This window comes from Canis lupus, chromosome 15 (genome assembly GCF_011100685.1).
Source record: "Canis lupus familiaris isolate Mischka breed German Shepherd chromosome 15, alternate assembly UU_Cfam_GSD_1.0, whole genome shotgun sequence".
Classification (NCBI taxonomy): domain Eukaryota; kingdom Metazoa; phylum Chordata; class Mammalia; order Carnivora; family Canidae; genus Canis; species Canis lupus.
In genome coordinates this window covers 40,360,890-40,387,725 of record NC_049236.1, presented here as the reverse complement: position 1 = coordinate 40,387,725, position 26,836 = coordinate 40,360,890, and the positions used below count along the sequence as shown (strand labels likewise).

General features: G+C 37.9%; 1 protein-coding gene across 7 annotated transcripts in view; it reads right to left on the bottom strand.

Annotated features, from left to right (window-relative positions):
* Positions 1 to 26,836, bottom strand: part of ANO4 (anoctamin 4) — a 404,256-nt gene that overhangs the window by 53,232 nt on the left and 324,188 nt on the right. For all 7 annotated transcript variants that reach the window (XM_038558801.1, XM_038558802.1, XM_038558799.1 and 4 more), the window contains 3 exons: positions 6,339 to 6,421; positions 3,609 to 3,749; positions 696 to 860 (listed from right to left, as the gene is read on the bottom strand). In XM_038558801.1, the coding sequence (XP_038414729.1) occupies positions 696 to 860; positions 3,609 to 3,749; positions 6,339 to 6,421 (389 nt within the window). The remainder of the gene's footprint in view (positions 1 to 695; positions 861 to 3,608; positions 3,750 to 6,338; positions 6,422 to 26,836) is intronic.

Genomic DNA, 26,836 nt, shown 5'->3' with positions numbered 1-26,836 from the left:
ATTATGCTGAGTGAAGTAAGTCAATCTGAGAAGGACAAACATTATATGTTCTCATTCATTTGGGGAATATAAATAATAGTGAAAGGGAATATAAGGGAAGGGAGAAGAAATGTGTGGGAAATATCAGAAAGGGAGACAGAACATAAAGACTCCTAACTCTGGGAAACAAACTAGGGGTGGTGGAAGGGGAGGAGGGCCAGGGGTGGGGGTGAATGGGTGGCGGGCACTGAGGGGGGCACTTGACGGGATGAGCACTGGGTGTTATTATGTATGTTGGTAAATTGAACACCAATAAAAAACAAATTTAGTAAAAAAAATAAAATCTTTAAGAAAAACAAAAGGATATGGGAACCAACACTGTTGAACTATGTCACAGAGTCTGGTCTGGGCCTTCAAAATATGTTCTTTCTCTGAGTTTCTCCAAGGGGTATCCATACAGGGTTAACTCCCTGGGTAAATGAGGGAACTAAGATTTGGAGAGGGCTAGTAGCTTGCCTAATCTTCCCCCATAGGAAACCCTGGAGCTGAAATTTGCCTCAAGGCTTCTCAATCCATGGAACTGAGTGCATCTCCTGTCAGGCAGTTTGCTGCCCAGCCATCAGCTCTACATGACAGGCTGGGTCCCTCTCCCAAGAGAAGGAAACTGCAGCCCACATCTCTTCTCCATCAGGCTAGTTACCTGGTTATTCACTTACCACATTCAGCAGCATGATGATGCAGAAGTTGATGCACACAGCAGTCCCAGTGGTTGCAACCTGAGAGTTGTTCCTGATTAACGCCCACTTAAAGGCAGCGAATGTGCTGACAGTCACTACCCGGTAGATGACGATCCCAAACACGGCAGCGATCACCACACAGATCTGGGAGGAAGATGGAGACGCAGTGAGCACCAGCAGGGGAACGTCCCAGGAGGAGGTTTCGCTCCCCTGCAAAATCCCACCATTTGAAAACAAGGAAAGGAAATAAGGCAACAGTGGTATGGACTCGAGAAATCGCAATAAAATGCTTACTCTTCTTTGTGGTTAATACTCTCCTGCCTGTATTTTCTTTGTTGTTCAAACAGAAAAACCATAGTCCTCGAAAGCATAAACGCTGTAAGCTGGGGGGTAATGTCATATTGAGCAAGTATTAGATCGAGCATTTTTATTATAGAAATCTTATGATGTCATTCTTCTTTTGGATTGTTTTAGGATAAAAGCAAAGGCTTATTGGTGACATGTAGGACTCTATCTTGTTGAACGCCATGTTCTCTTGTGTCTGGGGCCTCCAGAACCTTTTGTTGTTTCAGATGGGCGCATCTTTAAGACCATTCCTTTGCCTAAAGTGCTGACCATCCCCTATGCCCATGCCAAATGCTCACATACATGTTTGTGCACGTGTGTACACACACACAGCTTGGTTAATATTTACTCCTTCATACCTCAGCTCAAGAATCCCTTCAGAACTAAAACTCTTCATGACCCTCAGACCTTCTAGTTGTTATATGGTACCTATACTCTTCTTTTAGCATCCAATTTATAATTTCTAACAATTTGTTAGTTTGATTATTGCCAGTTTCCCCCATCTAGAAAGTATAATAGTTCCCCACCCTGCTGCCCTTATTTATCTATGGGGGATATTTTTAAGGCACCCAGTGGAGACCTAATACCTCAGATAGTGCCAAACCCTATATACACCATATTTTTATGGGTATAATCTATGGGATTAACAACAGCAACTGATGATAAAAGAGGAAAATGCACTGTAATAAAGGCCATGTGAATATGGTCTCTGTCCCTCTCAAAATATCTTATTGTACTGTACTCACTCTTCTTGTGATGGTGTAAGACAATAAAATGCTCACACGATGAGATGAAATGAATAGGTATTGTGATTTAGCATTAGGCTACTACTGATCTTCTAAAGCTACGTTAGAAGGATCACTCGCTTCTAGCCTGGGGTTGACTGCAGGCACTAAATCCCAGAAGCAAAGCTGCAAATAAAGGGGGTGGGGACTATTATAAGCTCCATCAGGGCAGACATAACATCTGTTTTGCTTACCAGGGATTCTATAGTACCTTAGCATAATTACAGGTGCACAGTAAGCATCCAGCTATCAGTTGCTGAATAAGCCAACTGCGTGAGAGGTACGTAATTTCTTATTAATCAGCTATGAACTCCACATTGGGCAATACTTCTCTGAAGATTTCATGGTATGTGAAAAGAATACAACACATCTTCTATATACTGGGAATCTTAGACTCCAAAAAGTTTTGTGTCTTTCATTAGGTGATTCAGTGTATCAGAGTAAAGGCCTTCACCTACTTAGTTATCAAAAACTTTAAGCTGGGCCTCAGGATGGACTCTGCTGGTTTAGACATTGCTTTTCTTTATAGAAGCATTTCTCTGTTTCACACCAACTGTTTTTGGCTTCCTAATGAGTGACATGTTCGCTTGAGTATAAACTCTAGCTGGAACTGGCCAAAAACAACTGACCACATCTTAATCCTTGAGTTACTGCTAGGAAGATAGGGGAAATGTATATGGAATTTCAGACAATGTGGCAATATGGCGGAATGGACAGCTCACTGGACTCAGTCAGAAGTTGGGTCTGGGTCATAGCTCAGCTTCCACCTAGCATTGTGACTGTGGGCATGGAGTTTGTCCTCTCTGTGGCTTTGGCTTCCTATGCTCCATGTCACCCATATGAAGAGTAGAAAACACTTACTCTATGTCTACAGGTCTTGTAAGAAACAAAAAGCAAGACAATATCTATGAATGTCCTTAGGAAAGCCAAGGCTTGACACAATTGCTTACAGAGCAGTGTTGGTAGAAAGGTGTGGATTTGAATATTGGTCTGAGCCAAGGGACTGCTGGGCAGGCTGCCCACACTTTTGTCTCCCCGAGTTTATTTGGCTAAAAGGGGTCAGAGTGTCTAGATTTGCTGTCATCTTGTCCTTCCTCATCTAATGGTCTACAATACCTATTTACACACTCACCATTTGGAAAGAGGAAAGGAGAATCTTAACCACCCCTTACTGTTCTAAAATGATGCTTCTGAAAAATCAGCAAAAGTTTTGTTTGGTGATTAACAGGGTCAAAGTTGATTGCCCAATGACTTCTTTTTAGGAAAAGCCAACAATCCAGGTTCAAGTTAGTGTTTTTCAAAGCTGACATGACCATTATTGAATCTGGAAATCAATTTTAGGGGGATAGATCTGGCATTAATAAAAGACTATACTAAAAATAATAATCAGAGTATTGTATATTGCAGAGGTGAACACTGTTCAGTAACTCTGCTTAGTTTTGTGCATCTTCTGGCATAGCATATGCTGGGTCATGACAGAGGATGTGTTTCTTACACAGGGAGGCAAACAGAAAGAATTGGCACTCGGCTATCTACTGGCTGAATAAGCGCCTTCACCTTCTGGGCTCTGAGTTGTTCCATCTGTAATATGGGGACACCAGTCCCACTTCTGACCACCTCATGGAGTCATCGTGATGAATAAATAACAGAATGTGCAAAAATGTTTCGTAGAATTATGCAAATGCCTGATATGATTATTGTTGTTATCACACTACAGGTCTGTACTTTATGAAACAAAGAGTTTTGTAGAAAAGTTTCAAACCATAAAAAATATCCCAGATGCAGAAACAATAAGTCGGCTGCATTTATCTGCAAATGCTTGGTATGGTTCTGGCTTTCCCGAGATGGGATTCATTCGCTCCTTCTTGGAGTACTTAGCTTCAAACTGGGGCCGTATTTCTTCCTAAAGAACAGAGACACATTTTTTAATGCAATGGAGAGATATATACACAAAATAAAAAAATTAAGAAAACCCTTTTTTACTCTAATGTAACAAGCCGGAATCAACAGCTACCACTCTCATCAGTCAATCAGTGAGGTGGACTCAGAGACCTTAGGTTTAAATGTTTGGAAATTGGCCATTTGAAAAAAATCTAAAAGGGTGATGATCTAGACTTCTTATCACCAAGGCAATGCAAATTTAGACTAATAGTTAAGGGTCTCTGTTATCTTATTAAACTGTGAAGAAACAAATAGAATTAGCAAAGGGACCACCTCTCCTATCCCTAGCAGTTTGAAATAACTCCTAACCTTTTACATTTATTACCAGGGAATGATACAGACACCAGGGCAGAGAAAGTTTCTGAACAGCAAAATGTCTAGAATCCACATTGTGAGTTAGGACGGTGACATAAGCCATAGTTTTCTCCTACAATTAAAAAAAAAACAACTTTTTTTTTCAATTGAAGCAGCCAAAACCAAAGACTTCTATGTCTACAGGTCTCGTAGGAAACAAAAAGCAAGACAATAAATATGAATATACTTAGGAAAGCCAAGGCTTGACACAATTGTTTACAGAGCAGTGTCTGTAGAAAGGTATGGATTTGAATCTTGGTCTGAGCCAAGAGACCAAGGTAAAATCTACTTTTTAATAAATTCCTGTAGGAGTCATTCACCTTGAACCAGTAGATTTTCAATGTATTAATTGGTTTTTTGAAAACAAGGTAAACATCTTTCAAATCCAGTTAAAATCAAGGCAGCCCTAATTCTGAATCAAGTTGAAGTTTTGTTTCATTTAGTGGAGCCCCATCTATTGTGAAAAGCTTCTGACTAAAAAAGCAACTACGGGATTAGAAACAGGAAATCAGCAAGAGGGTATATACTAATGGGTTCTGGTTAGTTAAGTACCTCGTCTATGTGAATGTCTTACAAGAGGAGGGGAAATGAGTGGAAAATCTGGTGAAACAGAGATTGACTCAATCTAGGCAGAAACGCTCAGGACTTAGATGCAAAAGGCTGAGAGAGAGGGAAGACGGAGCTGCCACGAGAGAGGTTACAGATGACGGGCACAGTCTGGCCGTAGCCCATCTGTGTAGGAGGAAGGGCAGCCTCACTCCTGCTGCAGCATAAGCCCAGGGCTGGACTTCACCCAGTGACGGGCCATGGGTGAACGGCAGGGGGAGATGCAGCCCTAAACAGGTTCTGCTATCTTTTACTTATTTTAGGAAGTTACAACTTGAGAATATAAACAGAAAAGACCTGGAATCTTCTGGTTCTTTGGGGAACTCTGAATTGACTGGGCTATGAGTGACATCTAAGTTACTGAGTTCATTACCCAGGGACTTGAGGCCAATCCTGGAGCCAGACCTACAAGTCTGGGTGTCATGGGGATAAATTGCATCTCCCCTTGCCTCCCCCTGCAAATTCATTTGTCAAAGCCCTAATGGTCAATAAGTAACTCAGCATGTGACTGTCCTGGGACAGAGCCTTTCCAGAGGTAATTAAGGTCAAGTGATGTCATTAGAGTGGCCCCCTAATCCAACATGACTGGCTCTTTATACAAAATCTAGGCATGGACATGCACAGAGAAATGATGTGAATACACAGGAGGGAGGTGGCTGTCTATCAGCCATGGAGAGGAGCCTGCAACAGATCCTGCCCTCGGGAGGCACCAACTGTGCTAAGGCCTCGATCTCAGGCTTCTGGCTTTCAGAAATCTGAGCAACTAATTTCTTTCTGTTGCTTAAGCCACCCAGTCTGTGATCCTCTGTTAGGGCAGCCCCAGGCAACTAACGCCCTGGGTTATCCATGAAGAAGGCATACAGCAGGTTGGGGCTTTTCTGCCCAGCAATCTGAGTGCCACAGGCTTGTATATGAGGCATTTAGCCCCTTCCACCAAGGAGGCCTCTTGGGGAGTGATTTCTCCTGAGCATTTACCGACTTCCAATACTTCTAAGGCTTCACGGCTCTGGGCTCTGTCCAGGGTTCTGGAACGTTCACAGAAACCTGTCCTTGGAATTCTCTTACAAACTTTGCTTCCCTTGTCCCTCGAGCCGTAAAACTAGTATCTCCTGCTAAAGTAAAGTAAAGTAAAGTAAAGTAAAGTAAGTAAAGTAAAGTATAGTAAAGTAAAGTAAAGAAAAATTGCTACTAATTCTTCTGATGTGTCTACTGACAAGTGAAATGCTTCACTTAGCCATGGAGTCTTAATCTACTAAGCAATCACAATGTTGTCTCCTTTTAAATTCTGCTCATTTTTATACTACCCAAAGGTATTTTTCTTCTTTCTTTCTTTCTTTCTTTCTTTCTTTCTTTCTTTCTTTCTTTCTTTCTTTCTTCTTTCTTTCTTTCTCTCTTTTCTTCTTCTTTCTCCTTCTCCTTCTCCTCCTCCTCCTCCTCCTTCTTCTTCTTTTTTTTTTTTTTTTGCCAAGACAGGTATAAAAATGCTTTAGGGGCAACCTGACTTCTCACCCAGAGCCGAGAGTAATGACTTGGGAGGACTGTGTATTTGTCGATTTGCTTTTTGAAACAATCCGAGATCAATAAAACAAACCTCCTCTTCTTCCCAGTCAATCAGATCCCAGTCATAAGCAATTACGGCTCGCCGTCTTTTCCAGAACTCCAGGAAAACCGTGGCTGGAACAAGCAGAGAAATAAGAAGATGTGGTTAAATGAAACAAAGCTGTTAACTGTCACTGAATAATGAAGTCGTTGCAGAGAACGACAGTTGTTTGTGCAAGCATCCATGAATATCAGGATTTCTAGCTAAGCTTCATTTAACAAGGACCTTTTCTGAGAATTACTGAGCTGGTGTCAAACATAATGAAAAATTAAAGATTTCATTTAGAATTAAATTAAGCTGATTTGCAAGTCGAGGCAGGACAGACTTAGAATAACAAAGCTCCTGGGACATAAACATACAGAAAACCAAGTTACCAACATCTTTCTTACGGATAGAATATTTATTTTTAAAAGCAACGGGCAGGTAGGGGCATAAAAGCCAAAATAAAAACTGAGCAGTTTACATGCACTTGACTGGCAGTGATTTCTTGTCTCCCAAAGCCTCTGCACAACAGGATCTATGTAAAATGTATTTTACTATTTAATTGAAAGAAGCAATTTCACTCTACCCTTTTTCTCCAAACCATTCCTTTGTTGTCACATAAAAGTTTCCCTTGCATGCAAATTCTGTTAAGAACCTTTTTCATTGAGGTATATGGGTAGCTGGCCTTCCCACCCAGAGACATCTGGAGGTTTCTCCTTATTCAGCTAATGCCACTCAGTTCAATTATACAACAAGAGAGGGGAAATATCATCAAGACTTGACCTCGCTGCCTTGGAAGTCACAAGCCAAATGCCAGGACACACGATACATGCACATACACACACCATCACACTTTGAGGATGGCTGCAACTAAAGGTGAACATGGAACGGGTGGGTCTGTCACTCTTTAGCCTTTTGCTATAGTACTTAGACTAGCAGAGGCAAGGGTCAGGGCCAGCCCGGCAAGCAGGATTTTCTAATGTAGGCCTGTGTATTAACCCAAAAGTGTTAAGAAGGCTGTACACTTGTTCTCTGCCCCACCAATTATCTTGTCTTTGCATGCCCCCCTCACCCCGGGACAATTCTTTTAGTAAGTTCTCCGGTCGCTCGAGCAAATGGACTTTCTAAAGATTTTTCTCCTTTTTTTCTTTTTTTTTTTTTTTTTTGTCTCCAGAGTCTCCCCTGTCCTTGAAGGGACAATTCTTCACTAAGAGTCAGGACTGTCCCCTGTGGCCTCAAAGAGGCCCAACGGGGGACCATTCTGGGACAGCCCAGGCCACAGGATACCCTGTGCATCCAGGCTGTCTTACTGACTGCTGCTGCTGCTCCACCCAAGCCCTACCAACCCATCCGTGCATCTCATCTGAAGGAGCTGACGTCTAAGACAAATCAGGGGCTTTCAGAAACAGTCCATCACCTTTCTTCTCCCTAGCACGTGCTACATCCTGCTTGGAGGAGAGAGAAACTCTAACCAGTAATTCCCTTTCCTCTCTTCCATTCAAGAACTTGAGAGTATGAGAAGAAGAAACTAATTGCTTTTATAATTGCCATTCTTTTGTGTTTTTGTGTGAAAGTGCATTCTAAGAAGAATCTGCTGCTACCTCTAACCATGAACTAGGATCTCACCAAATATAGGTGGTCTCCTTTCAAGGCAAATCTTCAATCCCACACTCTTTATTATTCCATCTGTGATTTAAATCCCCTTGCCTAAACACTCACAGCCCTGGGAGCCCCCTGCACTTTGACTGTGCCTAGTTATGTGTGGCCTTATGTAGTGAATTCACATTTTCCTCTTTGTCTCCTTTGAAGCTGGTTTTATGTTAGCATATATAATTTGTCTTCTACTGCTAGATCACTCAGTACAATAAGTGTGATTAAAAAGTATTATTTCTTTGTTGGGTTGATTCTTACAAGACTTAAAAATTTCTAAGTGGTTTGTCACGGTTTTCTACTTTGCAAAATTCTTCCTGCAAAAAATTTTGGTCCAAAATACTTTTTTCAAAGTATCAGAAGGTTTAATCTCACTGCTCGTATTCCGAGCTCCTTAGATTCCAATCTATCTTTCTATACAAATAATGCTTTTTTTTTTTTTTTTTTTTTTTTAAACTTTTATTTATTTATGATAGGCACACAGTGAGAGAGAGAGAGGCAGAGACACAGGCAGAGGGAGAAGCAGGCTCCATGCACCGGGAGCCCGACGTGGGATTCGATCCCAGGTCTCCAGGACCGCGCCCTGGGCCAAAGGCAGGCGCCAAACCACTGCGCCACCCAGGGATCCCTGGATAATGCTTTTTTGAAAATGAGGTCTAGGCCTCGTCTGAGTGTCAGGGAGGCACACCAACTATAGAACAAGCCCCCATTTACCAGCACAGGATACAAGGCTCCTAATGACCCTGCTTGTGCCTACCTCTTTGCCCTAACTCATACTCTAGGCTCCAGGCTCCCTTACTAGCAGTCTTCACACCTGAGCTCTTACATCATTTTCTCAGCTTTGTCCATGCTATTTCTTCAGCTTATAATGTTCCATTTGGCCAAGTCCTACTCCTGCTTCCAGGTTTGGCCCTATGAGTTCTACAACCACTCCCTTTGAACCTTCTCTATACCCATGCTGAGCTGTGTAGGTAACTCTGGGTCAGTGCTGAGCATAGCACTCAGCATTTCAAAACAAGAGAAAAACTTTATCATTCCTATCACTAGTCATGGGCTTCTTGAGAATAAGGGCTATGTATTAGCTGCCCCTATATAACTGGGACCTAGCACAATGACTGGCATCCACAGAGGCACAGTAAATGGACAAATGACATGCTGTCATGAAAATGAATGCAATATGGCAAATTATTCTTTTCTTATTTATCTAGGCCCTATACAAAATTAGGGTAATTAGGGTATAAGTCTGAAAAACATGCAATTATATCTTGCGAATGCTTTATGCATCAGTGATGGTTAAATAATAAGTTACTAACATGAAAACTTAGTATCCTTCTCTTTTGCCTTGCAATAAAGTATCATTCTTTTTTCTTTTCTTTTCTTTCTTTCTTTTTTTTTTTTTTTTAGAGAGCGAGCGAGAAAGCAAGAGAGAGCACAGGAGCAGGGCAGGGGAAGGGCCAGAGATATATATAGAGAGAAAATGAATCTCAAGTAGGCTCCACACCTAGCACAGAAGCACAGAGCCCGACACTGGGCTCCATCTCACGACCCTGAGATCATGACCTAAGTCAAAATTAAGAGCTGGATGCTTAACTAACTGAACACCCAGGTGTGACAACAACATTCTGTTCTAATTATTACTCTTATGACCTTGTTGCATGGAACCTGAGGCAAGGACTTCCTTCCTTTGAGATGCATTATTGCCTTGTTCCACATAAAAGGACTATTGCTGGTGTTGCAGCCATCCACCTATGCTGTAGTTCTCAGATCTCCTTACTGTTAGATGTGGGCCAAAGGACAGTTCTCATCGGTGGAATGTGAACAGAAGTAATGTGATGTATGCCACTACTTGCCTGTTGATATCTTAAGACACTGAGGGTGCCTTTTCCACATTCTCTTTACCCTTTTGGATAGGTGGAACCCAAATGACTCAGGTGATATTATGCCAATGATGCCAAGGCCTGGGAGGATGGCCAACAACTTGTTTGTAGGAATAGGAGTCCCCAAATGACCATGTGATGGAGAGCTATCTGCCAGCCAGGAATGCTTACCCCATCTAATTACTGAGACACTGCACGAGGCATGAAGATGAAAAAAACTTACAAGTTACTTCTCTTACAGATTTTAAAATTTTTTTTTAACTTTTATTTATTTATGATAGTCACAGAGAGAGAGAGAGAGGCAGAGACACAGGCAGAGGGAGAAGCAGGCTCCATGCACCGGGAGCCTGACGTGGGATTCGATCCCGGGTCTCCAGGATCGCGCCCCGGGCCAAAGGCAGGCGCCAAACCGCTGCGCCACCCAGGGATCCCTCTTACAGATTTTAGATAGGGTGACATTGAGCCACAATATCTAAAACAGTATTAGTCTTAGTGATAAGATAGAGCTTTGCATGCTCTCATCTCTCTATACTCTCTTTTCTACTTTATACTACCTGTAGTACCAGTTAACCTACCCAAGAAGTTCATCTGAGGTGTTAACATTGGTGCCAAATAACAATCCCTTCACAACATTAGATAAATCTGAGACTTATGAATTTAAGTCTAGGTAGAATCATACACAGTTGAGAAGGTTGTCACATGTAGCCCATGAAGGATACAAATAGGACATAACAGTGTTCTGTAAGCCATGTTCCATTGCCATTTTCTTAAATTGAACAATTACTGTCAATTTCAAATGAATTTGTGGCAGACTTCTATGCATTTACCAAAACCATTTCTTGTCTTTCTAGGCATAGTTAGACTACATTTTCCAGTCTTTATGACAGTTAGATGTGGCCACATTTTGGCAAATGGAGAGTAAGCAGAAGTGATGATATATGTCAGCTTTGGACTAAAAAATTAGGAAGTGATTATGTAATCTCTATGCTTTTCTCCTTTTGAAGGGTGAGTGGAGAGGACTCTAAGGATCCAGAAGAAGATAGAGCCATAAAATAAAAGGAACCTGGGTACTTAAATGACCACATAGAAGTCTAACAACCAGAAACATGTGGTTGGGTTTCATGTGCATGTTTTTCTTTTTTTTAATGATTTATTTCATTATTTGAGAGAGTGTGAGAGAGCAAGTATGGGGGTGGGGGTTGGGAAGGGGGTGAATGCAGGCCTTGATCCCACAACCCTGAGATCATGACCTCAGTCAAAACCAAGAGTCAGACGCTTAACCTACTATGCCACCCAGGCGCCCCTCATGTGCATGGGTTCTGTTAAACATCTAGGTTTTGTTTTTTGTGTATTACAGCAGTTAACTGTAGTTATTCTAATGGATACAGGCTTTTTTGGAAAGTACAACTATGGTTAACATTTTGCAAACAGGAAGAAAAAAACCCACTGCGTTATTATTTTTGATGCCTTTTCTAAGGCATTTAGAGAGTCTTATGCAGGGAAATATCCCCTTTCAGCTGCATACTTTGGGTTCCATGGCAGGGTTGAGATACTGCACTGTTCAGTCATTTTAGGTCCTATGTTTTATTTTCTCAAAAGTCTGTCAAGGTGGGTATTATTTTCATCATCCTATGAATGAAGAATCTGAGATCCAAAGAAGTCACATGGCTAGTAAATTACAGAACTGGGATTTGAGCCAAATGTGGCTTTTTTTATTTTTTTATTTTTTGGTTGGGGGAACTTAAAACAGCACATTTATTCTTTTATAGTTTTAGAGGTTAGAATTTCAAAATCAAGGTGCTGGCAGTGTTAGTATCTATTGGAGGCTCTGAGGGAGAGTATCTTCTATGACTCTCTCCTAGCTCCTGGTAGTTGGTGGCAATTTTTGGCATCCCCTGGTTGCAGAAGTGTTATTCCGATTTCTTGTCTGTCTTCACATGGCATCCTAGCCTATGAGTGTCTGTCTCTCCATTTCCTATTCTTGTAAGGACACCAGCCATCCTGGGAATACAGTATGGCCTTGTCCTAACTTGATTACATCTTCAAAGACCTTATTTCCAAATAAAATCACTTGCATAGGCACCAGGAGCTAAGACTTACACTGTTTTGGAGGACACAATTCAAATCATAACAGAGTTATTTGGGCTATCAAAATGACCAGGGGAAACTAGCATTTAGGGTAAGAGTGAGGGATGCTACCTGTCTTGTAGCTAGAAGGTCACAGTCTAATCTGGGGCCTCTAATTTCTATTGAACCAAGAAGAGCCAAAAAGAAAAATAAAGCCTACTCTTTGAACCATAGGAGCACTTTGTTGTAACTAGTTATAAAAACCAAAGTACCATACCCCTGGTATAGTTCCCTGTGAGAGTCTGGCACTTACTCTCTATCCTTCCCTTAGGTCTATTCTTTTCTTCTGGAGGCCTGGAAAAACCCACATTTATTCTCAAAATTGCTAGGAATACATGATGCTAGTATTTTTGCCCTTTGGTAACATAATAGGTTTTCAAAGGCCTAATTTGATTCTTCATTTGGAAAATTTATAGCCTGGTAGTCCAGAAGAGAATTGTGTCTAATGCTAGAAAATTAATTATAAAGGCATGTTTACTTCTTATTTTTGAAAAAAAAAAATACCCAAGGGCTTTAAGATCCTATAGTTTAACTTCTTTCCTTAACTTGTCAAAAGATTATGTTCTATTTGTATAAAAACAAGAATTGAGCTGTGGCCAGCAATAAAATGAGTAGTATATAGGAAAAATAAAGGATGATTTTTATTTCGGTAAAGTGACCTGCTGTGTGATGATTCAAAGCATTTTGAGAAACTTGATCAGCATGATTCTCTTCCTAGGAAATCACACATAGTAATTTTTCTCCCAATTCTAATTTCCTTCTTTTTAAAAGTAAAATGAATAATACTAACAGATTTCATTATTTCAGTCCTTTATAACTTTCTGAGAATGTTCATTTAGAGAAGGTACAGGGGAGTTACATGGATGTGCTTCCCAAAAACTTAGAAATAGAGGAATGAGGTCACCCCCTGAGAGCTTAACTCATAAAATCTACACATAACGAATGAGCTTAGGGAGGAGTCACAAACTCAAATGCTACAATGACCAGATCAGTACAAAACCTAGAAGAGGAAACCACATAACAGGGAGTGGTCAGGAATGGGACCAGTGGGGAGTGTGAGTACCAAGTGATAGGTGTTCTTCAGTTTCCACTGATTACATTGTGGCCAGATATTCAATTTTTTTCAAAAGACACTGTAAACATGTACCTTCATGTGAACTATCTCAGTTTCAAAATCATAGTTTATTTGTATATTTTTAAAATTGGTGAGGGCCAGAGTATTTTTTAAAAGATTTTATTTATTTGAGAGAGTGGAGCATGAGAGAGAGTGCATGAGTAGCAGATGAAGGGCAGAGGGAGAGGGACAAACAGACACCCTACTGAATAGGGAACCCAATGTGGAGCTCAATCCCAGGACGCTGAGATCATGGCCTGAGCTACCTAGTGCCCTAGACCCAGAAGATTTTTATTAGTTGCTAATTTGCAACATCTGGAGTGGGCTTTGGCAATAATAATGCAAGTGAATGTAAATGAGTGAGTAGAGAGTTTGTAAAACACCCCAAAATGCCAAGATGAAGTTAATCTCAGGATCCAGGAAAAAATAGGAATGTGACTATATTTAAATGGAAGCTTAATTATTGGTATTAGAACCATTCTGGAGAAAGTTAATGTATCTAGATAGGGGGTTGCCAATCTGTAACTTAGGATAAACAAGGATCTTAGAATACAAATTTTGCAGTTTGAGCTAATGTAGGGTATTAAAGTGGTATCCTGACATAAACCCATCTCTAGGGGTATTCTATGAAATGAAATAAAGATGCCTAATATTCAGCAGAAAAAATAGTTCTTGCTCCTATTTTCCATTCATTTAACAGTTATTTACTGCATTCTTTTGATGTACTAGGGGTTTTGCTAGCTGCACCAGTTTCCAAGCTCAAACAGCAGATGATGAGTAATTTGGCTTCCTAAGTATTCTGATACAGGAAGACCAACTAGCTCTAGATGGTCATTATAAAATAATATTCTCTACCATATACTTGAATTTTCACATTCTGGATTATGCACTAGTGTTTGAAGAGTTCTGAAGAGGTGTCTGTAACCATAAGAGACTCTTAACCTTAGGAAACAAACTGAACTGGAGGAGAGGGGTGTAGGGGGATGAGATAACTGGCTGATGGACATTAAAGAGGGCACCTGATCTAATGAGCACTGGGTATTATGTAGGACTGGTGAATCACTGAACTCTACCTCTGAAAACCAATAATACATTATATGTTAATTAATTGAATGTAAATTTTAAAAAAGACTCCCTCCCCCACCCCAAAAAAAGAAGAGGTGTCTGTTTGCCCAAGTTCAATTATCTCTGGGTATTCAAAAGGTGCTTCTGAAAAAAAAAAGTGCTTCTGAACTGGTAAAAATGAGGCTACACCATGTCAGTTTCCCCAAGTAACTGCAATTGTTTGAGGCCCTGCCTCAGTGTATGCTTCCCTTCTATAAAAAGCCATCAAGCTGCAGGAGACTGAGGATTTTTGCTTCTACCCATAAGGATTAACTTCTCAATATAAGAAACTGTTTTCAGTACTGGACAAGAGATAATGCAGGACTGTGATCCTTGAGAGAAAAAAAATAAGTAAGGTAAGCCTTAAGATCACACCAGCTCATTGTTTGGAAGCCATTTACAGGATACAATTCAGGTGGAGGAACTCAGAGGTCTTACTGAGCTCGGGAGATTAGAGTGGGGAGAGTGAGGTGGCAAGAGTTTGTGGGGCAGAGTACCAGAGAGAAGGGAACTATGTTGAAAGAAAGCTCAAGGCATCAGTAACGAAGTCCTTTCTGCTCTTCACATGCATGGAGCAAAACTACATGAGGCTGTTTGATGGTAGCTAAACAATCCTCAGAATTCATAGAAAGAAAAAAAAGAGAAAAAATTCATGGAGATCTAAAAAAACGTTTACAATCTCACTAGTCAGAGTATGGAGATGTTGCAACACATAGCATGCATAAGAGGCCTCATAAAGGTCATCCCTTAGCAGTGGGTCTGGACCTAACCTAATAAGATAAAAACAAGTCTAAAGAAGATCTAACTGGACTGCAAGTGAATTAACTGCATACCTGAACAAAGTAAACAGTTAGGAAACATAATGAAAAACAAAATTCAACACTTTTCAGCATTTAATAAAAAATTACTAGACATACAAATAAGCAGGAAAATAAAGCCTATAAACAGGAGAAAATTCAACCAATCCCAGGGAGACAGCCCAGAACTGACAGAAATGATAGAATAAGGATGATAAAACAACTGTTATAAGTATGCTTTATATGTCAAGAAGGTAGATGAAAACATGAACACAACAAGGAGAATAATACCAGGCATAAAAAGTCCAACTGATTGAGATTTGAGAATGGAAAATGAAAGTTATGAAAAGAAAAATACAAAGGATAGATTAACAGAAGATTAGACTTCAAAAAAGATCAGTAAATCTGAAGACAAATCAATAGAAACAATACAAAAAGTAGATAACACAACGACTAAAAAACTGAAAAATGTGAACAAGGCATAAGTGACCTATAGAACAATACTAAGTGATTCTGGAAAAATTTCAAAATTGGATAAAAACGTAAACTTATTGATCTAAGAAACTTAATGAACCCCAATTGTAAGAAACACAAAGAAAATGACACAAAAGCACATATCAATCAAATTTCTTAGAATCAAAAGTAAAAAGTCTTCAAAGCAGACACAAAGAGAGGAAAATATTTTTTTTAAAGATTTTATTTATTTATTTGACAGAGAGAGTGAGCAAGCAAGCAGGGACAAAGGTAGGCAGAGGGAGAGAGAAGCAGGCTCCCCCCAGAGCAGGGAGCCTGATGCAGGGCTTGATCCCAGAACCCTGGGATTATGACCTGAGCCAAAGGCAGATGCTTAAGCAACTGAGCCACCCAGGAGCCCCCAAAGGAGGAAAATCTTATATAGAAAAAAAAAAAAAGAAAGAAAGAAAGAAAGAAAAGAAAGCAGATATCTTATAAAAACTGTGCAAACCTCCACGTAATGGAAAGGCATCCCTTAAGGCAGGGTTTTCAATCTTGACACAACTAACATTGTGTCAACTATTTTGATAATATAAGTCATTATTTTACATCACAGCATTCCATATGTTAGTGGCACTTTAATTTTCAGATTAAATGAGAATCTGAGATAAAACTATAGATGAGAATGCTGAGATAGAACTGTCAGATGATTTTCCAAAAGAAACTTAACTAGGCTATGTGACTTCAGGAAAAGATAGATTGTAAATTTAGCAATGTTTCTCAAACTCAACACTATTGATATCTCAGACCATTTGATTCCTTGTGTGTGGGGGTGTTGTTTTATGCATTGTATGATGTTTAGCAGCATCCCTGACTTCTGGGTACTGGATCCAGATGCCAATATCTTTCTCTCAGTTATGACAACCAAAAAATGTGTCTACACATTGCCTAAAGTCTCCTGAGAGGCAAAAAATCACTTCTGATTGAGAATCTGTGCTCTAAAGTATTGAAAGAAAACCCTGCCCACCTAGAATTCTATATCCAGCAACTATACCCATTCATGATAAAAACCCCATCCCCTAGAAATAGAAGTAAAATTCTTCAACTTGATAAAGGGGTATTTACAAAAATTTACATTTTCTATCATACTTAATAGTAAAAGACTTAATACTTTCCCCCCAACACTGAGAACAAGGGAAAGATGTCTGATACCATAACTTCTATCTAACATTATCTTGTCAGTGTAATAAGGCAAGAAAAAATTAAACCCATCTGGATTATTAAAAAAGAAACAAAATTATACTTATTTATAAATGTCATAATCATCCATGTTGAAAATCTCACGGAATCTACAAGAAAGCTGGTAGCAGCTATAAATGAGGATATTTATAGAATATGAGGTAAATGTACTAAAGTCAATTGCATTTTTATACAGTAGAAATGAGCAACTGGAAAGTAAAGTTACTGAAATAAAACTATTGATAAAAAGTCAAAAATACTAAATAAATAGTGATAAATTGAACAAAATATCCAAACCTGTACATTGAAAATAATTGCACAGAGAAATAATGAAATACTTAAATAAAAATTTAAATAATGTTCATAGATAGATATATTTGATATTGAGTTTTCAACCTTCCCAAAATGATCTCTTGATTCAACTCCATCACAGTAAAAATATTAACATCTTTTCTGGTAGAAACTGACAAATTGATTCTAAAATATACAGAGAAATGCAAAGTCCCTAAAATAGCCAAGACAATGTTTAAAACGACTAACACTTCAAGGATTACTATTATGCTATAATGATCAAGACAGTGTGTTATTGCCATAAAAGTACACATATCCCAAGAAACAAAAAACAAGGACTAGACAGCTTCACTGGTGAATTCTACCAAATATTTAAAGAAGAATTAATACTAATCCTTTCTCAAATTCTTCAAAAAAAATAGAAGAGGGGGTACCATTTCTTTTTTTTTAAAGATTTATTTATTTTAGAGAGACAGAAAGCAAGAATGAGCAAGTGGGGGGAAGTGGTAGAGGGAAAGAAACCCAAGCAGACTTCATGCTGAATGTGGAGCAGATGTGGGGTGTGATCCCATGACCTGGAGTTATGGCCTGAACTGAAATCCAGAATTGGATGCTTAACTGACTGAGCCACCCAGGTGCCCCAAGGAGGTACCATTTCTAAATTCATTTTGTGAGTCTAGAATTACCCTGATACCAAAACCAGACAAGGATGCTACAACAAAAGAAAATTACAGGGCAATATTGAGATGAATACAGATGCAAAATCCTCAACAAAATATTGGTAAATCACTGAGTTATATGTAAAGGGATAACTAAATTCTACTCCTGAAAGCAATATTACACTATATGTTAACAACCAGAATTTAAATAAAAACTTAAAAAAATTAAAAAGTAAAAAAGAAAATATTAGCAAACTAAACTTAACATTACAATAAACTGATCATTCACTGTGATCATGTGGGATTTACTCCAGGGATGCAAGGATGGTTCAATATCCATAAATCAATCAACATGATACACCACATTAACAAAATGAAGGATACAAATCTTATAATCATCTCAATAGATATAGAGAAAGCACTTGACAAAATTCAACGTTGATTTATGATAAAAACTCTCAACAAAGTGAGTGTAAAGGGAATGCACCTCAACATATTCAAGATCATGGAGGACAAGCCTACAACTACTAACGTTATACTTAATGGTGAGAAGCTGGAAGTTTTACCTCTAAGATCAAGAACAAGACAAGGATGCCTACTCTTACCACTTTTATCAACATAGTACTAGAAGTCCTAGCCACAGCAATTAGGGAAGAAAAAGAAATAAAAGGCATCCAAATTGAAAAGGAAGAAGTAAAACTGTTACTACTTGCAGATGACATGATACAGTGTGCAGAAAGACTAAAGATTCCAGTAAAAAAAAAAAAACTGTTAAAAAACATTAATAAACAAATTCAGGAAAGTTTCAGGATACAAAAACAATATATAAAATTTATATAATACATAGCTGCATCAAAAGAATAAAATAGCTAGGAATATATATATATATATATTCTATATATATATATATAGAATAGATTATATATATATATATATATAGAATAGATTATATATAGATATATATATATATAGAATAGATATATATATATATATATATATATATATCTATCTCCAAGGAGTTTGAAAGATCTGTACACTGAAAACTAAGACACAGTTAAGAAATTGAAAGAAGACACAATTAGAAGATACAAAGACACAAAGAAATTGAAGAAGACACAATTAAATGGAAAGATATTCCATGTTCATGGATTGGAAGAAATATTAATATTGTTAAAATGTCTATAAGCTATAGATTCAATAAAATCCCTATCAAAATTTCAATGGCATTTTTCACGGAAACAGAAAAAAAAAGAAACAATCCTAAAATTGTATGGGACCATAATAGACCCTAAATAGCCAAAGCAATCTTGAGAAAAAACAAAGGGAAGCATCACTCTTCCTTAAAGAACTACATATAGAAACTTTGAATTGTCATTAAAATAAGTTTATTTGTACATGCAGTCTAAACATAAAGAATAAAAGAAATCCCGTAAGCTGAGAGATACAGAGAACAGATTATGGTTTCCAGAAGTGGGGAGAAAGAGTGAAGGTGCTCAAAAGGTATGGATGTTTACTATAAAATATAAAACTATAAAATAAATGTCATGGGAATATAACATATAGCATAGTGATTATAATTAATAATACTCTATTGTTAGTTGCAAAGAGAGTAGATCTTAAAAGTTCTTAACAAGAAAAAAGTCTAAAATGATATGTGGTAATGGATGTTAATTAACTAGTGTTATTGCAGTAATCATTTTGCAGTGTAAGCAAATATTAAATTATTATGTTGTACACTTGAAACTAATATATCAATTATAGTTCAATAAAAATGATTTTTTTCAGGAGTACACATATAAACAAAAAACAATTCCAGATGTAGATCCACACACATGTGGGTAAATTTTGAGGAGGAAAAGGATAATCTTTCAAAAAGTGGTAATGGAACAACTGGCTATCCATTTATGCAAAGAAATAGATCTGACCTTCAACCTTAGATATAAAAATCAACTTGAAATAACCATGAATCTAAATATATGAGCTAAAACTATGAGCTTTTTATGAGAAGATATGGGACAAAATCTTAGAAACCTTGATTTTGGCAAAGATATCTTATTTTTTAAGATTTTATTTATTCATGATAGAGAGAGAGACACACACACAGGCAGAGACACAGGCAGAGGGAGAAGCAGGCTTCATACAGGGAGCCGATGTGGGACTCGATGCCAGGACTCCAGGATCATATCCTGGACCAATGGCAGGCGCTAAACTGCGGAGCCACCCAAGGATCCCTGGCAAAGATATCTTAAACAAAAAATTAAACGCATACACAGAAAAGAAAAAAAAAGTAAAACCTCTTGATTTTCTAAAGGCACTATTAAGAAAAGGAAATGCAAGCCTCAAAATGGGAAAAATATTTGCAAAAATATATAAAAAACGCTTTTAACTTAAAAGTAAGAAAATTCAATAACAAATGGATAGCATTTCTATACACTAACAATGAGAGTGAAGAAAGAGAAATTAAGGAGTCAATCCCATTTACAATTGCACCCAAAAGCATAAGGTACCTAGGAATAAACCTAACCAAAGAGGTAAAGGATCTATACCCTCAAAACTATAGAACACTTCTGAAAGAAATTGAGGAAGACACAAAGAGATGGAAAAATATTCTACGCTCATGGATTGGCATAATTAATATTGTGAAAATGTCAATGTTACCCAGGGCAATTTACACGTTTAATGCAATCCATATCAAAATACCATGGACTTTCTTCAAAGAGTTAGAACAAATTATTTTAAGATTTGTGTGGAATCAGAAAAGACCCCGAATAGCCAGGGGAATTTTAAAAAAGAAAACCATATCTGGGGGCATCACAATGCCAGATTTCAGGTTGTACTACAAAGCTGTGGTCATCAAGACAGTGTGGTACTGGCACAAAAACAGACACATAGATCAATGGAACAGAATAGAGAACCCAGAAGTGGACCCTCAACTTTATGGTCAACTAATATTCAATAAAGGAGGAAAGACTACCCATTGGAAGAAAGACAGTCTCTTCAATAAATGGTGCTGGGAAAATTGGACATCCACATGCAGAAGAATGAAACTAGACCACTCTCTTGCACCATACACAAAGATAAACTCAAAATGGATGAAAGATCTAAATGTGAGACAAGATTCCATCAAAATCCTAGAGAACACAGGCAACACCCTTTTTGCACTCAGCCACAGTAACTTCTTGCAAGATACATCCACGAAGGCAAAAGAAACAAAAGCAAAAATGAACTATTGGAACTTCATCAAGATAAGAAGCTTTTGCACAGCAAAGGATACAGTCAACAAAACTAAAAGACAACCTACAGAATGGGAGAAGATATTAGCAAATGACCTATCAGATAAAGGGCTAGTTTCCAAGATCTATAAAGAACTTATTAAACTCAACACCAAAGAAACAAACAATCCAATCATGAAATGGGCAAAAGACATGAACAGAAATCTCACAGAGGAAGACATAGACATGGCCAACACGCACATGAGAAAATGCTCTGCATCACTTGCCATCAGGGAAATTCAAATCAAAACCACAATGAGATACCACCTCACACCAGTGAGAATGGGGGAAATTAACAAGGCAGGAAACCACAAATGTTGGAGAGGATGTGGAGAAAAGGGAACCCTCTTACACTGTTGGTGGGAATGTGAACTGGTGCAGCCACTCTGGAAAACTGTGTGGAGGTTCCTCAAAGAATTAAAAATAGACCTGCCCTAGGACCCAGCAATTGCACTGTTGGGGATTTACCCCAAAGATACAGATGCAATGAAACACCGGGACACCTGCACCCCGATGTTTCTAGCAGCAATGTCCACAATAGCCAAACTGTGGAAGGAGCCTCGGTGTCCATCGAAAGATGAATGGATAAAGAAGATATGATTTATGTATACAATGGAATATTACTCAGCCATTAGAAACGACAAAACCCACCATTTGCTTCCACATGGATGGAACTGGAGGGTATTATGATGAGTGAAATAAGTCAATCGGAGAAGGACAAACATTATATGTTCTCATTCATTTGGGGAATATAAATAATAGTGAAAGGGAATAGAAGGGAAGGGAGAAGAAATGGGTAGGAAATATCAGAAAGGGAGACAGAACATGAAGACTCCTAACTCTCAGAAACGAGCTGGGGGTGGTGGAAGGGGAGGAGGGTGGGGGGTGTGGGTGGATGGGTGACAGGCACTGAGGGGGGCACTTGATGGGATGAGCACTGGGTGTTATTCTGTATGTTGGCAAATTGAACACCAATAAAAAATAAATTTATTATTATAAAAAAAAACATAGAATTTTTCCCAATTTATTTTATGAAGCTAGAATAACTGTGATGTCAAAACCAGACACAGAACTGGTCTGTGAACTACAGATCAATATTCCTCATGATGCAAAAATCCTTAACACAATATTAACATATAGAATTCAGAAATATGTAAAATAAATATACACCACAACCAAGTGACGTTTATTCCAGGAATACAAGGCTGGCTAAATATTTGAAAATCAATCAATGTAACTCATCACGTCAAAGGACTAAAGAAAACTATCATATTACCATATCAATCAATGTAGGAAAAGCATTTGACAAAATTCAACATTCATCCATAATAAGAAAAAAAAACTCTCAGAAAGATGGGAAATAGGGAGTTTCCTCAACTTTGTAAAGGCATCTACTAAAGTCTTACAGCTAACATTATATCTAAGAGTGAAAGATTAAATGCTTTCTTCATCCAGACTGGGGAACAAGGAACGGGTATCTACTCTTAATACTCTTATTCAACATTATATGGAAGTTGAAGGCAGTGCAATAAAAAAAGAAAAGCTAGATATACAGATTGGAAAGGAAGAAATAAAACTCTCTCTGTTTGAAGATGACATGATTGTGTAGAAAATATCAAGAACTAATAAGTAGATTCAGCAAGGTCTCAGGATACAACACAAATATACAAATACCAATTGTATTTGTACATATTAACAAACACACAGACACTAACATTAAAAATACAATATCATTTATAACGATTCATAAAAATTAAGGCGGAAAATTGTGGCAGAGTAGGAGGACCCTAGGATCCTCTTGTCCCATGAATAGAACTATATAACTATCAATTCCTTCTACATACTCCAGAAATCAACTTGAAGAGAGGCAGAACAAACTCCACAACTAGAGGTAGAGAAGAGACCACATGGGATAAAGCAGGAAGTGCAGAGAACACCAATAAAAAATAAATTTATTATTTAAAAAAATAAAAAATAATTAAAAAAAAACCAAAAAACAAATGGATAGCAATCTGAACAAACATTTCACTAAAGATGTGCAGAATTGAAATAAACTCATGAAAACATGTTCAACATCACTGGTCATTAGAGAAATGCAAATTAAAACCACAATGACATAACACTACACATCTACTAGAATGACTACAAAGATATAGACTGATAATTCCAAGTTTGTGAGAATGTGGAACACCTGAACTCTTATATAATGCTGGGAATGCAAAATGACAAAAGTATTTGGAAGACAATTTCTTATAAAGTTAGATGCTTTTCCTAAGATCAAACAATGTTCCTCCTAGTTATTTCCTCAAGAGAAATAGATACAAAGGCTTATGCAAATATGCACAAAATTATAATATCCAATGATTCTCAGCCTTATTTTTTAATAAGCTAAAAACTTAAAAGCTATTACTGTTGTAACAGCTAATGAATATTTGGCCAAATGTTCATTAATTAGTAAATGGATATACACATTTTTAGTATATCTAGGCAATGAAGTACCATTCTGTACTAAAAAGGAACCGACTACTGACATTTACAACAACATAAATGAATTTCAGTCACATTAATCATAGTGAAAAATGCCAAACACAAAACGCTAAATATCAAACGATTCTATTTGCACGACATTCTAAAAGGTGAAACTACAGTGGTAGAAAGCAGGTTAGAGGTCGCCAAGGGACTCACTGCAAAGTCATGAAGAAACTTTCTGAAGGATGAACATGTTCTATATGATCATTTTGGTGATGATCACATGACTATATACGTGTGACATTACTTACCAATTGTACACTCAAAGTTGGATTTTATATAAATTATACCTAAATAAAGGTGATAAAAACTTCCCATAATCCCCTCAATCTGGAGAAAAATTAACATTAATAATATGACATAACCTCTTTGTTTTCATTAGTATTTAATATACTTGAAGTCACTTTTTTTGTATACTTTATATCCTATATTCACCAATTTTTAAAATACAGTCTTCATGTTCTATTACCTGCTTTGAAAGACTAACTTTTAAAGGCAGCTTATAATTCCCTTAGTGATTCTTCTATTGTTGGATACTTATTTTGCCTATTATATATAACTAACACTAGGAAAACATATTTATGTATAAGGCTTTTATTCTGTAATTTAGATCTTTTCTAAAGCCCAATTCTGCATAATATTCTGACTGAACATTGTTATAGCCTTCTAAGTGGCCCAACTTCCATTCCCTGCTGCTGCTGCCAGAGTTACTTCCCAAGCACAATTGACGATGTCACTCCCCAGCTTATAACTTCAGCTGGCCTTCTGTTGTCTACAAGGTGAAGACATGGTTCCCTGTTGAAGCACAAGTATCTTATGATAAACAAGCCTCAATCCTCAATATACTCTCTGCTATGGGTTGAACTGTGTTTTCCCAAAGCCCCAAAGTCTGAATATGACCTTACTTGGAAATAAGGTAACTGCAGATTAACTAGTTAAGATGAGGATAGGCTCTTAATACAGTGTGATTAATCCAAAAGATGACCATGTGAAGCCACAGTGACAGGGGGAATGCAGGTGAAGATGGAGACAGAGATTGGAGTGATGCACCCACAGGCCAAGGAATGTCAAGGATTGCTGGCTGTCATAAGAATTTAGGGGAGAGACATGAACAGTTATCCTCTTTGAGTCCTCAAAAGGAACTGACCCTTTTCATACCCTGATTGTTGACTTCTAGTCTCCAGACAAGCAAGAGAATAAATTTCTGTTGTTTTAAGCCATCCGGTTTGGGGTCCTTTGTTACAGTTTCCTAGGAAACTAATACATACTAAATATCCCTATCGCATTGAATGGACTCCCTTTTCAGAGACTTGCCCATGCTGTTCTCAGTTCAGAATGTTTTCCACACCTCCCTTCAACCCCACTCTTTGCTTGGCAAATTTAAGACACAGTTTCAGGATCCCCTTTTGAATGAAACCATCTTTGCTTTTCCTTTCTGCTTCAGGAAGTTGGCAGCGTGGATCACCATTTTTCTATTGTAAGTTGGACTTAATATACTATAGTATAATTACCAACTCACCCTTGACATGAGTTTTTTAAGAACAGAGATCACATCTTACTCATTTTTTTTAAGAACAGAGATCACATCTTACTCATTTTTGTATACCCACTGCCAACTGATAGTGAGAATACATGGTCTGCTGAGTCATGAAATCTTAACATATCCTACAAAAGGTACATGATACAGACTTTGGAATGACTTCAGTTAGGCAGACCAAATCTGGTTTAAAATCCAGGTTCCATCACTTAGCAATTGCTGGGTCATTGTGGGCAAATCACATAAGCTATCTGAACCTTGATATGTTCATCGATAAGATAGGGATTATATATTTCTTCCTGGTAGGTTATGAAAAATTGATGAGGTGCCATATGTAACTACACTTACACACTTAATAGGCATTTAGTAAATATACATCTTTTAAAAATAAATATTCACTATTTTTTTGTTTTTTTAATAATAAATTTATTTTTTATTGGTGTTCAATTTGCCAACATACAGAATAACACCCAGTGCTCATCCTGTCAAGTGCCCCCCTCAGTGCCCGTCACCCATTCACCCCCACCTCCCGCCCTCCTCCCTTTCCACCACCTCTAGTTCGTTTCCCAGAGTTAGGAGTCTTCATGTTCTGTCTATATTCACTATTTTTATTGGACATATACATACGACTATAAAGTCAGTGTACATATGTAGAAATAAAAAGCAAGTATTATAAAACTTATTTTCAAAACTGAGACATACTTCATTTACAAATTACTGACAGACCATATAAAGAATCTGAATTTCCATGAAAATAATCACAATCTTGTTATTTTGATTGGAGAACATGGACCTTGATTTATTTATTTACTGAGGGCAATTTAATTTTTGGCAATGAAAGTAAAAGGAAAAGAAAACAGAAAAAAGAGAAAAAAAAACCCAAAATGAAGAAAAGAGAAAAATAATCTGCTTCCTGACAAGTCTCTGCCAACATCTAGGTCCCTAATGACTCATTTTTTTTCCCCTAGGGAGAAAGCTAATTTAGGCCAAAATTGTTCAGTCTCTTCAATCTTTCTGAACAAAAATGAACAATGAGGAAAGAAAGAGCCACATTGTGGTTTAAGCCCAGAGCCCTCGGGTCACATTGTACCTTGAGGGTCCCTGGGAGGTCCCTGCTATCACAAAGGTAGTGAGTTCTGTCAAGCTTTTAACCCCACACAAAGGCCCTTCCCAGCTGCTGAAGACTGGTTCCAAATGGAGCCCTGTTGTTTTTTCTGGTGAACACGCAAAGTAACAGAACAAACACATCAACCCCATCCTTCAGAGGTCTCATAAACCACTCACATCTGTTTTTAACATCTCTGTATCCAGCAATTTACCCAAAATAAAGTGCATTTGTTTTCTTAAATGTAACTTGTCAGTCATAAAAGATGAGCCTGAGACCTTAACCTGAGCTCTATTAGAATTGACACACTTTTATAGAGCATCACCATCACAAAACAGTATAAATGGGGCTGGGGACAAGTGTATAACAGACCTTTTTGATCTCTGAAGCAGGGTTACAAACAGTATATGATCTAGCAATAGAATGTAGAAGCTAAGAGTGCCCAGTTTAACTCCTGGTTTTGCCACTTTCTAGCTACTACCCCAGCTTCCTCATCTATCACATGAGGATAATAACAGTACCTTCCTCAAATGATGCTATAAAAATTAACTGATTAGGATGGTGTCTAACACATAGTAAGCCCTCAATAAGTGTATTCTATTATTAAAGATATTATTGGCCATTCCAGATTCCTGCAAAAAGCACGGACCCATCTACAAAGAAACATGCGGGGTAAATCATTCTTTTTTTCAAACTGTCACATTTCTGGGACCCATACAAGATTTAAGCAGTAAGCTGTCAACTAAGACAAAG